This window comes from Struthio camelus, chromosome 1 (assembly GCF_040807025.1).
Source record: "Struthio camelus isolate bStrCam1 chromosome 1, bStrCam1.hap1, whole genome shotgun sequence".
Taxonomy (NCBI): domain Eukaryota; kingdom Metazoa; phylum Chordata; class Aves; order Struthioniformes; family Struthionidae; genus Struthio; species Struthio camelus.
The window spans coordinates 24,534,286-24,548,954 of record NC_090942.1 but is presented as its reverse complement, the minus strand read 5'-3'; the positions used below and the strand labels follow the sequence as shown (position 1 = coordinate 24,548,954).

Sequence of the window (14,669 nt, the reverse complement as noted above, 5' to 3'; positions counted from 1 at the left end):
TGCTACATAACCCAGAATAAATAGGAGATGCCAGCCTGATCCAAAACCCTCTGAAATTGATGGAAATCTTTCTATTGACTGCAATGGTCTCTGGGTCAAGCCCCAAGTGTCCAAGAGTTTTTTTATCTTAAAAAAAAAAAAAAACAACAAAAAAAGGAATTTGCTCTCCACATTTTTCAGTCCCTCTCATTTATTGTCAGCAAATCTCTGTCAAAGTAATGCCTTCCTCTGCAATGGAACTCTCACTGAAGCCAGTAGGAGTTGTATATACAGAGACCGAAAACGTAATTTTAATGTAAAACTAACAATAAAGTGGAAAGAAACTGGATTTTGAAACAACACAAGATACTGATTAGTGAGGAAGCAAATCTTTCTTCTTAAGAAGTACAAAATAATTCATGTTTTGTATATCTTCAGGTTAAAAAAAAAAATTTTCAGCGAGGCACACGGAACCTCCAAAATACACATTAAAAAAACACTCATGTAAATCTAATACCATTATAACCTTCTTCTTTAAACACTGCAATTACAGTCTTCAATGGTAAGTACATGAATGGCAAATTAAATATGGCCATTTAAATTATTTTATGCAAAGCAAAGATTTTTTTCTACTTATTAAATGCATTTAATAATATTTATAGGTTCCCTTGTTAAATGTGGATTGACAATGAAATTAAAGAATAAAATCTCATTTATTTTTATGCTACCTTATAAATTTTCAAAAGTACAAGTTCTCTCAGAACAATGTACAGTAATTGGATTAAAACTACTTTCAAATACTTTCCACCACATCTTTTACATTAAACATCTTTCAGAAAACACAATGTCTACATAATCATTTTACAGCGATTATCAAAAACTATCATGGAATTAAATGAAAGTGGATTGACATGGTTTCCTCCCCCCAAACAATAAAATGCTAGCATCAGACAAAATATTATGATTTAAAACTCAGTGTTGCCTCCCCTGCTCTCCCTTTCTTTCATTTTAATAACTAAACAGAACTTACTTTCCAAAGCACAACTGTTAATATGCAAATTGGTTTCCAGAATAGTTTTCAATAATCAGCTTTTTTCTTGCATTTTTGTTTCAAGAGGGAAAATATGAAGTTAAAAAAAAAGTAAAGAAAAGAAGAGATATTGTAAATAAACTCCTACTGTCAATTAGCAGTGAGTCCCCACAGAGGCAAAAGTAGACATTTCACGACGAATGGTACTGAAAGGGGAGAGCTCCAGTTCTGTGGTGTATTCATTGTCATTGTCATCACTTGTCACTGTTGAAGATTTCTGGATGCATTCATCACAGCAGCAACAACAACACTCCATAAAAGCCCGGCTGAAAGGTTTACAGAGGCAGAAAAGGAGAACTGGGGTAACACAGGACTTAAAGAACAATAGGAACTGACTAATGAGATGGAGGAGATCCATAGTCTGCCGAGAGACCCCCGTGGACATGTAAGCAGTCACAATGTTGCAGATGTTTTCAGGAATGATGCAAAACCCATATAAAATGGTCAAAGCCACCACTGTGCAGTTCATCTGACTTTCTAGCTGAATTTGCCGCTTGTTCCCTCTTGTACAAGCCTTTTCCGCCCTCCTGATTTTCCTTGCTGTTACCAGGGAGCAAGTAATAGTGAAAAGAGTAGGCAAACAGAAATAGCAGCCAAAGTACCACCAGAGTCTTGCCCCATCATACGTGAGAGCCAACACATAGATAGTATCAGGTAGCGCAGTGGAGATCTTCACCACACACCGCTCCCCTGGTGGGCTGCCACTGTATTCGGCGTCCTCCTTGGTCAGCTGGCGCAGCACTACCTCCGGAAGCGCCAAGAGCAGTGCACCCACCCATATAACAGCCAGCTTGGCAGTTGTCGATGTACAGTTTTCAATCATCTCATAATACATCTGCACGTTGGTGGCTGCACGAAAGCGATCTATGCAGAGGGCACATAGCGTGAATGTGGTGACTCCAAGAGAGGCTACCTGTAAAGGAGAAAAGAGAATACATTTTAATACTGTCTGAAACAATAAAAAGAGATGAAAACTGCAAGGCTACAGTCTCGATGCTATTCTCCTCTGGTGCTCAGCAATTTATTTCATGGGCAGTGGAAAAACTTCCCCAAAATTTCTCCTTCAGAGGCTCACAGTCTGCTGTTATGACAATCATCTTCTCCAAGATCGAAGATGAAGGTCTGAACTCACTCAGGCAGAAGAGATAACTCCTTAGACACAGGGTGAAGGCTCTTACTGTTTCCTGAAAGTGGGATGTACTCTTTCAGAGTTAAAGGGAACTTAATTAGTACGCTGAAACACTTGGCACCTTGAATGACAGATGCAAAGAGAAACCTAGTTTATGGGTACCAATGTACGAGACTGTTAAGCGCCATGCTGCTCAGCATCATCAAAAGCAAGAGGTGTCACAATAAAAAACTTCTCTTCAAGAGTTCGTTGAACTCTGTTTGTTGAACGTTAAGTCTCAACAGAATAAATCCTTCTGCTGTTCTGCCTCCAAATATTTATTTCAACTTGGTGTCATCCTTTCCTGGAGGCACACACAAGTATCACTGTGACTCTGAGTGAGGAAAACTGAGAAACTGACCTATATACAAAAGGAAACCTCTTCCTCCCCCCGTTTTTCTGAGGGGTCATTTTCAGAAAGATCAGTTCCATCACAGGTGTTGGAAATAAAAGTCAAAAGGGGAGATAAAAAGGAGTATTCCCTCAGAGGAAATTCAAACTTATGCCCACCTAACTTGTTCATTAACTATGCAGGGGATCATAATGTTGAAACCTTAAATGCCTTCAAAATGTAGGAACCTTGGGGGTTAGGGGTCCACTGAATAGAGTAGGGTCTGACAACCGTTACTGTAGACTTGGGCTCCTAAGTGAAATTTTGATGGGATGCAGGCACATAAAAGCTTCCTGTAACCTGAGTTCAAAGGGACTCTATCCGAAATCTTCCAAAGACCTGTGCAAAAACACTCTTGATAGATAGGAACGTTCAATAATGTACCTTCAGTAATACTTCTGGAAAAAATTCACAGGAAAATCTAGGCTTTATTTCATAGGAAACAGTCTAACAGAAGAGTTTACTACAGACTAGGAGAAATGGCAGAAGTTTCATTGTTTAAATGATCTAAAGATGGATTGGGAAGAGCTCCCAATTATATACTGCAAGGAACGAGTACAAAGCAATGGGTATGCTTTCTACCTTTAATAACCATCATCCTACACATAAATAGAAATCTTGTGCTGTCATGAAAGATAATTTCATATCATTTTATCCTGTTTATAATTAAATTTCCTAAAAACAAATTTAGAAGAAGACTATATACATTTTGGCCTAATCCTATTTCCAATAAATTCAGCTTCAATTCAAATTCAAAGCAGAACTGCCATGAACTTCAACTGGAGAAAGATTAGGCTTTCTGTTGCATTCTAATTCATTTATTTTCTTGGTTTTGTAAGCTGCTGTTATACTCAAAATATGTTGATGCAAAAAAAAAAAAAAAAAGACATTGTGGACACTGTTAAATAACATTCCTAATAAATTTAAAGAATGCTTACTTTTATCATGAATTAGCCATGTGCCTGTGCAATAAACTGGTAAATTTAGGATGATGTTAGGCAGTTCACTGTAGTTATTGCTTACCCAAATTTGGCGTGCAATGATATATTTTAATTTTGTATTTGTACATTTCAAAAATGCATTCTGATTTCCCACATGATTTTGAACCATTCTTGTTTATGCAGTTCTCGTAAAATGTTCCGCAAAGATAGATAGTACAATTATGCACAATTATATAAATGCACCATTAATTTTGGCCTTCAATATTTAATGGCCATATCAGATTGCTAAAATTGAATATCACTGAAAAATATTAGGCACTTGGGATTAAAACTGTCAGGAACTGCCTTAGCTGGGTAATTCTGTGAAGCAGCTCCCTAAAAGACGGGATGAGGAAGATGTAATCTCTTATTAATTAACCTGCAACAGAAGGAATAATTAATGGTGACAAAGGAGTATCGTAAATATTTTTAATAGGTAAGCCTATTAATTTAGGGAGTTAAACTGTCTGATAACACTCAAAGAAAGCTTGGTAAATACCAGTAAAAAATAAAAACTACTTAAAAAAAAATTAGAGTTAAGGGGAAATCTTAAGGAACAATGATAAACTGAGCTAATAAAAGAAAATTTTCATATATCACTGCTGATAGTCATATTGTTAAATATAAGACTAGTGATTTTGTTTCCAAAACATTTAAATGTGTGTGAAGTCTTTCAATTCCTTAGAGTGACAGCAAAACCTTTAGCTAGAACATCCAACATGAATAATAAAACAGTCAAGACTCGGCTCTCTACAATTACAGGAGACAGGGAAATAACTGAGACTCAAAAACGAAAGGGTTTGAAAAAAAACCAGAAAAACAGAAGAAAAACTGAATTTTTTTAAATTCAAGAGCTTTCCTTCTTAGCTCTCTTCCCCCACCTCCCACCCCACAGGCTTTTACTGTGTTAGCATTCCATTACACACATCATGTTATACAGTGGCTATGATGTTAAAACTCTGCAGCTGTTAAGATCGGACTAATGAAGGAAGACATGTCTACCATGAACAAACGAAACCTACGGGGTTCCTGTCACATTAATTGACCAGCCACTTGGAGGTTTAAGACAGTGAAATAGAGCAAGAGGAAACAACTAAGAACAGTAGAAGTCAGTTTTGAAAATTCTCCTGTGGGTTCACTGATGAAACAAGCTGAATAAAACTAGCGTTTCTCTGTAATAGGCAATGGTTTCCTACTTTTGGTAGATTAATGGAGTTAGTGATGGAACACCTCACTTAAAGAAAAAAAAAGATGAAAAAACCTCACCTCCAAAAGTAAATCTTTCCCAAATCTCCAGAACACAGATGATTAGGGATTCACTCCAGCTAACCTGCTTAAAGGCACTACAGTAATGTGAGGGTCCAATTACTTCCCCCCTTTTTCTTCCCCCTTTTTGCTTCCTCTTTGTTGCAGAAGATGAGTAACAGCTACCAAATCAATGGGTGCTGCTCAGGGCCCACGTGGGCGAGCACTGGCACATGCATTGCACATGTTCATACGGTTTCAGTTTATGGCTGTTTCTTCATTCTAGTCATACTAAGAATCAGGGTTAAGCAGAAGAAGTGAAAGAAGTCAGGGAAGTTCCCTTTATATTCTTTTTCATTGTTCTCAGATAAACACAAAATTAAGAAAATTCATTTGATGGGACATAAGTAAAGGATACGGTACAAATCCTAAAATATTCTGTTGCTGCATGGGGTATATTGGTGCTCTACTGATTGTAACAGCCGAGTTTCTGGCACGCCGTTGCAGCCTTAATTCCAGGTTCCATCTCGCTTATTTTCACTGCCAAGCATTAGCAGGAAATGAGGAGAGGCAAGAGTGAGTCAGGCCTGGTAGTTTTGGATCATCACTTAGATTACTGCTTTATTTCTATACGGTCCCTATGAAGATTCTCCTTTACTCTCTAGACATTTGGGAAGATAACAGTTGTCTTTCTTTTACTAGATCAAAACAGAAAAATCCTCAGATTTCTAGCTGAATGACTGCAGATCTGCTTCGAGGATGTGGGGAAGTAGCGTGTCCCCCACCCTGATTTGGGCAGAGAACTCTTACTTAGGGGATTATTACCTACAGCACGCACAACCCAGAAAAACTATTATGGCAAGACAGTTTCTGTTAATACTGCTGTTCCTTTAAAAACTGACAGGGATGTATTGGGCACTGCGGTGTTCCTTCAAGACACTACATAAACCTTCAGTCATTAGTTCACCAGCTGTTTGTCAGCTGTGTTAAAACTCATTTGGGGAACTGAGGCCACAGAGAGCAACAGCAAACTCGGGAACCACTCAGTTTAATTGCCTTAGTCCTCCTCTCCGTCCTTCCAAAATATCCGTTCCCTTTCCACATGCTCTAACAACTACCAAAATGTTCTCAGGCTCTCCATGGCCTGCCCTACTTCTCCTCCTGGCCATGGGCCCACAGCACTCAGCCTGGTCTCTGGAAGCAGAGCCTCCAGCTGGACAGGGAAGCAGTGCAGATTAAGTAGGGTGAGCAACGTCAGCAGAAATAAGGCTCTGAATTCCTTAATTCTGTCTCATACCTGTTTGACAAGATGAAGGTAGTGAAAACAAAAACAGAAACAAGATCAGAAGGGTGACTAGGTGAAGTGGATGCTTCTAATAGCAGAAACTACATTTTCTAGGCCAAAATATATTTTATGTTGGCAACCTAGTGTTTCTTAGATGACATGGCATCCTTCTTTTCTTTGTTAGAAGGCAAGATAGGCATTCAGAACATTTCCCTGTTGTAACAGGAAAACTGAACTACAGAAAAGGTTGAATGCCACAGAGTCAGACGAATTGACTCTGAGGTGTCAGCAATAACCCACTAGATTCTTTCTCATCACTCCTGTTATAGCATATAAAAAAAAAAAGACTATAAAGTTTTTTTTTTTTTTCCTGAGCCATTATAGTCTATCATCTTATTAGGACTACTCCATATCCACATCAAACTCCATATCCTTAGGGCATTTTTAATATAACATACCATGGCAGATCTTGCATACTTGTAAGTCTTGTCTAAGATAAACAAAGCTAGCACAGACTGCAGTATTTTTCCTGTGCTTCTCTATATTTCCAGGAATAAGACTGGACTACTGCAAAATAAAAGGCCATCCCATCGCAAACAGTTATTTAATTGCTCAATATCATTTACATTTCTGGTTTCAGTTCTTCCAGTTAAAAAAAGATAGTCATGCCTATAAAAGTATCAAAGAACAAAAATACATGAATGTAATCTCTCTATATTCCTTGCATGAAGTTCTATTAAGTATTTGTTTCTTACTTTTTACATTAAAATAGGTAAGGGTCACTCAAATGGTTAAATCACTACTGTGGGATGGCTGAAATAATTCAGTGGCTAGATGGTATGAGGGTCAGAGTACCCTTCTGATATTAGCAATTACCTTAAGCATCTCAGAGGAAAAGAGAACTCACCTTAACTATCTCAAAAGCAACATGTACAAAATGTTTGTTTTCTTTGTGGTACTATCAATGTTCATATCAGGGAGATACAAAGCACGTGTGCTTTCTGTCTTTATTATCATTCTGTATATCCTCGGAGTATTAACATTCAGAATCAACTTCCTAGAGTTGTTCTTGAACTATGCTGGAAGAGAAAGTTAACCAGCTTGTCAGGACACTAAAAACAGTCATTAGTACGCCACACGATTATCCAGAGGGTTGGAAAAACACAAAATGCAGAAGGACTCCATTTTTAGTCCATTTTCCTGTTTGAAATCTACTATGGTACCACATAAGTAAATGAAGCTTACTCTTTTTTTTTTCCTCTCTCTCTCTTTTTTTTTTTTTTAATTTTAAAAATGAGCAGTGTTCTCCACTGAGGATCAAGCTCTCATCGCTGCGTGCAAGGGACTCTTGAGCTAATTCTTAATATTAACAACACGGTACTATCGCTAATATATTTTCCTCTTCCTCCTTTACAGGAAAAAATCCTGTCATATGGAGAAATCATAGCCCAGTGCTGAGACAATATTCAGTGGTGCTGGGATAGCAGATGCTGCCTTTTTCCACACATATATAACTTAAATATTACTGACCCAATTTTAAACCTAGTCTGACACAAATTCATTGCAATAGTGAAATGTTGCATGCAAGGTTTAAGCCAAAAGCAAATTTTTATGGACAATTTACAAACCCCTAAGGATAGAGTTTGCAGCGGAATGAAAGACTGACAGAACAGCAAACATGACAGCTACTATCATCATGCAGCTAATAACTAAAGGGCAGATATTTTTAACACTTCTTTTTTAACACTGCTTTTCAAAATAATTATTTATTGTTTGCTCAAGATACTCCGCTCAGTTAGAGACACATGTAGCCACTGCCCTAGAAAGCTTCCAGTATGAAGCTTTGAATCAGTAAACTTCTCTGAGGACCTCAGTCTACAACCTAGTGGACTTTCTGGAGGATCAGGAGCCTAATGCTGACCGGAGTCAAGCACAGAAACATAAAGATACAACGCAGCAAAAGACTCAGAAAAGACAGATAATATATAGCTTTTAGAAACTCCTATGAAAAATGTATTTGCTTCACTAAAGTGAAACTTCTTTAAAAAAAACGGATTTCCACTGACTGTTTTGGAGCAGGTAGAGAATGGCCACTTTCTCTGTGCTACTCACTTGTCTCTACCAAGTAAAAGGAGGGGGGGGGGGGAGAGACCTTGCAAAGACTGAAACTGGCCTGCAAGGTTTCAGTCAGTCTGTCCTGAGTGCCAGGCTGAGTACCATCATTTGACTTGGCTTGCTCCGTGCTGGACTGCACAGTACCTTAAATCAGCCTGCATATGCCCTTGTTCTAGACCCCTCCCCACTTCTAAATTATTATCCCATTACGAATAACTTGTCTCTGTCTGCTGGTGTTATCTCCTTTCAGGTACCTTAGTCAAACTCATCAAGTTTCCAGCACAACCTCTAATAGCAGAACACACACAACTCAAGCAAATTTCCTTTTAAAGCCTGAAATATAATTTCTAGCTGATGTAATCAATTTTTCCCCTGAAGCAAGCCACTGAAGGCCTTAAACAAGTTACTTAACATCTTCTCTACTGGCTTCTAGCATTTAAAATTAAAAATAAAAATATTGTTTTGCAGGACTGTTATATTGAACAACTGCGAAATATTTAGAGGCACAATAAAATTACTAATTTCATTTATATTCACACTTCTTTCTATGAAGGCCTAAATCAGAGTTGGGAAAAATGCAAAGCATAAATCTATAAGTAGGAAAGCAGAAACTATATTGTTCTGTGCTCCTAATTTTCTTTTAGTTCTTTTGCTGAAAAGACTGGATATGCTTAAACACATAGAAGCAAAGGATTCCATACTGACAGGGTTTGTGGAAAGGGAATTAGTAAAAATCATTGCTTTTTAATCATTTTTTAGCCCTTATCTCCTGATTCTGAGCAATACTGAGAAAATTATTCCTGGAAGACAACATACAGATAAATACTGTGCGGGTAAACACTACAGATCTGGATGCCAAAAGGTGGACTTGCAAACCATTTGCAGAAAAGCAGCAAGATTTTAAGAAATGCTGAGCAGAGGATTAAAATTACTAGGCAGAAGCACATCTCTGCACATCTTGGGTAGACTAGTCACCCCAATTTGTTCTAACTTCCTTCTCAATGAGTGGCTTCACATCTACTTTTCCAGAACAGTGTCATCCCCAGGGTCAAGTGAAGTCCTTGGGGCAGATAATGTCCTCCACTTCCACTAACCATGTTTCTTTCCAGCTTTGTTCTATAGCAGCTTGGCTCTCATCATCTAAAGACCATGTAAGAAGCACAGGAGAACGAGCTTACTCAGTTTTTTCCTCAGACGTGTACAGCAGTCCTTATGCAAGTATAGCCAAGATGAGAGGTTTAAAAGACAGTTACAAGTGACCAAACCATGATACAATATATGGCTGAAATGACTGCTTAATGTACTTGGCCATAAAAGATCTTTATTGGCTATGGGAAAACTGCCCTTTAAACTAAATACAACGAAGAAGTACTGCTGCTGAAAGCTCAGCATTTGCCTACACAAAAATTCTTAAACATATGATAAATCATCTTCACAAATGTATGTGCATATATGTTATCACTGGTTACAGATGCTTTGTTAAAAGTGCAAAACCCATTAAACAGGGCAAATAAAAACCAACTGGCCACAAGAGGCTAAACTAAGAACACTCAGGATTGCCCATTCGGATTATTTCAAAATTTTAAACACAGTACAAAAGCAAGCTTGAGTTATGTTAAAATGATGTATTACATCACCTGCCCTGGATACTCAGATATTTCCCATTCCCTAGTTCTGTGCAGTTCTGAAAGTATAAGGCAGTATGACACAGGGCTTAGGGTAGTAAGGGTCTTAGATGCTTGAAAGTGAGGGGAAGTTTCTGGAGTGGCATCTACAGCTCTGGGCGAGACATGTAGTCCCCCAGCATAGTACAAGAAGAGGTGGACATATCAAAGAAGAAATACAAAACATCCAGAATATGGAGCAGAGAGACATCTAAAAGTTCAAAATGATGGGCTAACTTAAAGAAAACACTGACAACAGCTTAAAATGTGTCCCTCTTCTAGAAGATGCTTCTATTTGTTTTCCATCAAGGCCTGGAAACCTTTCTTAAAGATAGGTGTCTACAACTTTCCTCTCAAGGAACTAAGATTTTGTCCTTTCCTCATTGTGTGTGGAGGGGATGAGATTGCCCAGGTGAATTTACAGTGAGGAAGAAGGCACTGTAGTTCAGCCATCAGGTGAATGCGCTGTCCACTGCTGTGAATAATCCTTGACACAGCACAGAGAAGCAGCTGCTCATAGAGCAGATTTCACAAGACACTCCACATGTGCGTTGTTCCTGGTGGCGCCAACATCACCCGAGGTTAGAACAATGCCTGCGAGGTTAGAACAATGCTCAGTAGGTGACAAACCTTTGTTCTCACTCCCTTGCCAGTCCCAGCAAGGTCAAATCCAGGTTATGGGACAGTGTCCTTCTCACCAACCTCCGGGTAGGCTGTGGTGAGGCACGCTGCTGCTGTTGAATGTGTGTCGCTCACAGCTTACAACGGAGGGGGAAATTCAGCCTTCTATTTACTGCTCCCAGGGTGATGTATATATTTTACGTATATGAGTGTTGTATTTAATGATTGCTGAATGAAAAAACATACAATTCTCAGAGCAAGATAGAACCCCAAGGCTATATATTTTCAGATGGGTACCTTAACTACAATTAATTAAATTTCCTCAGGGGAGATAGAATGCTTAAATTCTGGACCCCAGTGACACTTAAGCTTAAAACAAGCACCACGCTACTGGTCCATCATGACTAGATTGATGCCAGTCCTGAACAATGGTTCAACTCTAGGCATCTGCAGAACTTTAAAGTGGGGGGAAAAAAAAGTGCAGCATCAGAATTTAAAGGGGGGTTGACAGCAGCTGAATTAATGTTTTCAGGATTACAGTTTTGAATTTTGGCAACTATGTTTCACCCAAGCTACTTTTATGATTCAGTGATGAAAGTGTAAATTCCAGAGCATGTGCGTACTGGGCAATCCTAAAGGTATCCCCTTTTCCTGTAGGGCTAAAATAATTACAGACTCGTACTACTAAAATGAAATGTAGTTGTACATTAAGCCATCTGTTTATGTAACTCTGGAAGATTCTCTCTGTTTCTTATCCATTTAAATTAGTAATATCTTCATTAAAATATGAAGTTTTGGGCATTTTCCTTTAATTTATGAAGTGACAAACTCCTCAGCACTTCAAACTGCACAGCATAAGCAGCTAATTTGGAAAAAAAGATATGGCTGTGCAAATCATTTTCAGTTACTGACCTTTAATTAGAACCAACATTACAAAGGATTGTTGCTATTTTGTATGTAGATCCACCAAAAGAGATTCAGAAAACGTGAAATGTCACCATACAAAAGTCCTAAAATAATTTAGCCACACTAACCATTTTAATCGAAGTGGTTATACTTTAATTGGAACTGTAACTACACATTTTATTAGTTAACAAAGTAGCCACAGAACTGAATTTAGAAATTTTGAGAGCTCCTAGCTAAAGTTACTGCCAATGAGTATTCTCAACAAATATGTATCACAATTGATTACATATTTCTTTCTTCTTGATAAAGTGCTTTTCTTCTTGATAAATTGATAAGGTGCACTCTGTGTTTCTCAAATCATGAAAGTGACTTACTACTGGACTTAAATTCATGTAGGTGTAGCACAGCTCCACCCTTTGTCCACCAGTAATAGCATGTATCACTTATAAAAAAAGTAACCACAACTGTTCTAGTGGCTACACCTCACATGTCTTTCTAAACATTTCCTTAAAAAATTCAGCTGGTAGGTAATTATGTATTACTCTACATCAATGTGCTGTGGAAACTGCTCTTCTCTGCACTGAAAACAAGATTAATTGTTTCTTTCTTCCCTAATACATCATTCTTAGGACCAGTAAATCAACACCTCTCTAAGCTTTAGGTTAAAGAATAATGCTGAACATAAGGTTTTGGGCATATAGCAGAGCTTGCCAGAATCGTGGGCTACGACCCTACCAACAAGCCTCAGTATTCAGTTCCAGTAAATAAATAAAGCGAACGACCTGAACGCTGCCGGCAGGACTCCGGCCAGCTGGCTGAGCGCTTCTTTGACACAGCCTCTGAACAAGTGCCAAGAGGCTGCGATTTAAACGTCATCAGGATTTTTTCTTCCTTTTTTCTTTTTTTTCCCCAAGATAAATCAAATAAATAAATGTGAGATTTGAACGCCGAAGTGTAAATGAATAGCACATACATCACATCGATGATACAATCGCCTTTTTACAACTTATTCCCAGTTACCCCTTCCTTTCACTTTTCCTGAACCAGTTCACTTTAGGAAAAACACAAACTTAAAATCTACTTCTGAGAGGATTGTTTGCCTTTCAGGACTACAAGAAGCAATAAAAGTTTGGCAGAATTGGCATGAATGGAAGAGCTACATGCGATTAGTTTGAGGTTACGGAAATTCAGGTGCTGTCGGTCCTTGCACCGGCCGCAACATCCTCGCGTCTTTTGAGGGAGCGGGGGCGGGGAGGGGAAGCGCTCCCTTCCAAAAGCGCTTAGGAAAACCAGAGGAAGCAATACCGGCCTTGCGAGGGTCGGCGGGGCTGCCCCGAGCCGGCGCGGAGCAGGCGGGCACCGGGGCACGGCACGGCTCGAGTCCCGCTAGCTCCCCCCCCCCCCCCCAAATTACCTCGATGTACGGGACGATTTTGCAGGAGAAGTCTTCTAGGAGCCACTTCTTGGTGAGCTCCTGGAAGATGACCAGCGGCAGGCAGAAGAAGACGATGAGGAAGTCCCAGAAGGCCAGGTTGGCCAGCAGGGAGTTGGAGATGCTCCGCATGTAGTAGTTGTGGCAGACGATGCACATCACTGCCATGTTGCCCATGATGCCGATGCCGAAGATCACCACGGAGAGGCACATGACGGCGTAGGCGCCGTACGACTCCTCGGTCAGCGGGTAGAAGGGGTTGCGGAGGCGGCCGCGGCGCCCCGTGCCGTTGCCGCGGGCCCCGGCGCTGCCCTCGGCGCCGCCGCGGGCCGAGCCGTTCAGGGGGAGCCAGCGCGGGCCGCCCGCCGCCGCCGCCGCCGCCGCCGCCGCCGCGCCCCTCCCCGCCGCCGCGCCGGCTCCACGCGCGCTCCGCGCGCGGCGCCGCCCGGCCGCCGCCGCCCCGCGCGGAGCGCAGGTGCCGCCCGGCCCCGCGGCTGCCCGCTGCCCCTCGCCGCCGTCCCGCCGCGGGGCAGCGCCGGGAAGGGCCCCGCGCCCGGGGAGAGCCGCGGCCGCCGCCCGCCGCGGCGCCGGGGCGAGGAGGGTCGCGGTCGCGGTCGGGGCCGGCGGCGAGCGCTCGGTGCGCGACTGCAGCCCGCCGGCCGCCCCGGGGGCCAGGGCGCCGGCAGCCCAAGCCCCCAGCAGCTGGCAGAGCAGGGCGAGGGCAGCGCCGCGGGGCCGCATGGCTGTGAGGCGGCGGGGCTCCCCGGACCCCTTTAGAGGCAGCGGCCGCCCCGCTCGGCGGGGCTCGGGGTAGGTGCCATGTCCGCCCGGCAGAGCGGGCCGCCCGGCCCGCCCGGGGTGCCGGTGCCTCTCGCTCGGGAGCGCGGCTCCTGCTGCCGCCGGGGGATGCGCCGCGGGGGGCGGCCGGCACTCGGGGCGCGGCGAGAGGAGGAGGAGGAGGAGGGAGGCTCTTCTCGCAGCCTCCCGGGGCAAACCCGGGAAAGTTGTGTCACCGTCTCCGCCGCTCCGAGTTAATGTAGCAAGTGCCGCGCCGGGAGGACCCCCCTCCGGCGCTCCGCCCTTTCCCGGGGATCGTTGCCTTCTTGCTAACAGTTGCACCGGGTCTTGTGCTGCCCATTTACATCCTCCCGCCGCTGCCTGTAGTTGGTGGCTTTATTGGTAAGGAAAGGTCCCTTGTGGAAAACGCCTCCCCTCTCCGGGTAACTGCAAGCACTAATTCCTCTTCTCCGGCAACCTCGGAGAAAACCGGTTGCTACACGCGGCTTAGGGTGTTTAAGAGCTTTGCAAAACTCTCGCCGGGTTTAATAACGGCGCTGCGTAAGCGCCTGCACTGAGGCGGAGGTGGGGGCGCACGACCGGCGCCGCAAAGTTGCTGGTCGCGGTTCTGGCGATGCCGGCGAGAGCGGCCGGGGCTCCCCGCCCCGGTAACGTGCTGCTCGGCTGCCTCCGCCTCTGCGAGCCAGGCGGCCGGCAGCGAGAGCCAGAAGCAACGGCAAAAGCCGCCCGGCAGGCAGAGCAGCGGGAGAGCGGCGGCTGCGCTGCTCGCCCGGCAGGCACGGCTGCCCGCCGGCTCTGGCCGCGCTGCGCCCCGCTCGGCTCGGCTCGGCTCGGCTCCGCCGCGGCTCCCGGGCGCGCAGGGGCGGCGGGCAGCGAGCGCGGCGGCCCGCAGTGCGCACGCGCCGCCCGGCGGCGCCGCGGGGCCAGCGCTGCCCTCCCCGCCGGGCGGCGGCGGCGGCGGCGCGGGGTCCGCCCGCCCGCCCTCCCGGTCCGCT

At 43.3% G+C, this 14,669-nt stretch overlaps 1 protein-coding gene across 1 annotated transcript; it reads right to left on the bottom strand.

Moving 5' to 3' along the window:
* Window positions 1–261: 261 nt before the first annotated feature.
* Window positions 262–14,038, bottom strand: GPR37 (G protein-coupled receptor 37). The gene is made up of 2 exons (XM_068931854.1): window positions 12,859–14,038; window positions 262–1,982 (listed from the first exon to the last, which is right to left on the bottom strand). Exons 1-2 carry the CDS (start codon window positions 13,615–13,617, stop codon window positions 1,164–1,166), a joined length of 1,578 nt encoding a protein of 525 aa, XP_068787955.1. The 5' UTR covers window positions 13,618–14,038; the 3' UTR covers window positions 262–1,163.
* Window positions 14,039–14,669: the final 631 nt, after the last annotated feature.

What these genes read in the sequence shown, in the direction of transcription:
- GPR37 (XM_068931854.1), bottom strand. Translation starts at nt 13,617, where the DNA reads ATGCGGCCCCGCGGCGCTGCCCTCGCCCTGCTCTGCCAGCTGCTGGGG. An exon ending in AAATCGTCCCGTACATCGAG is followed by an intron (nt 1,983 to 12,858) that starts GTAATTTGGGGG and finishes TCTCCTTTACAG; the next exon opens with GTAGCCTCTCTTGGAGTCAC.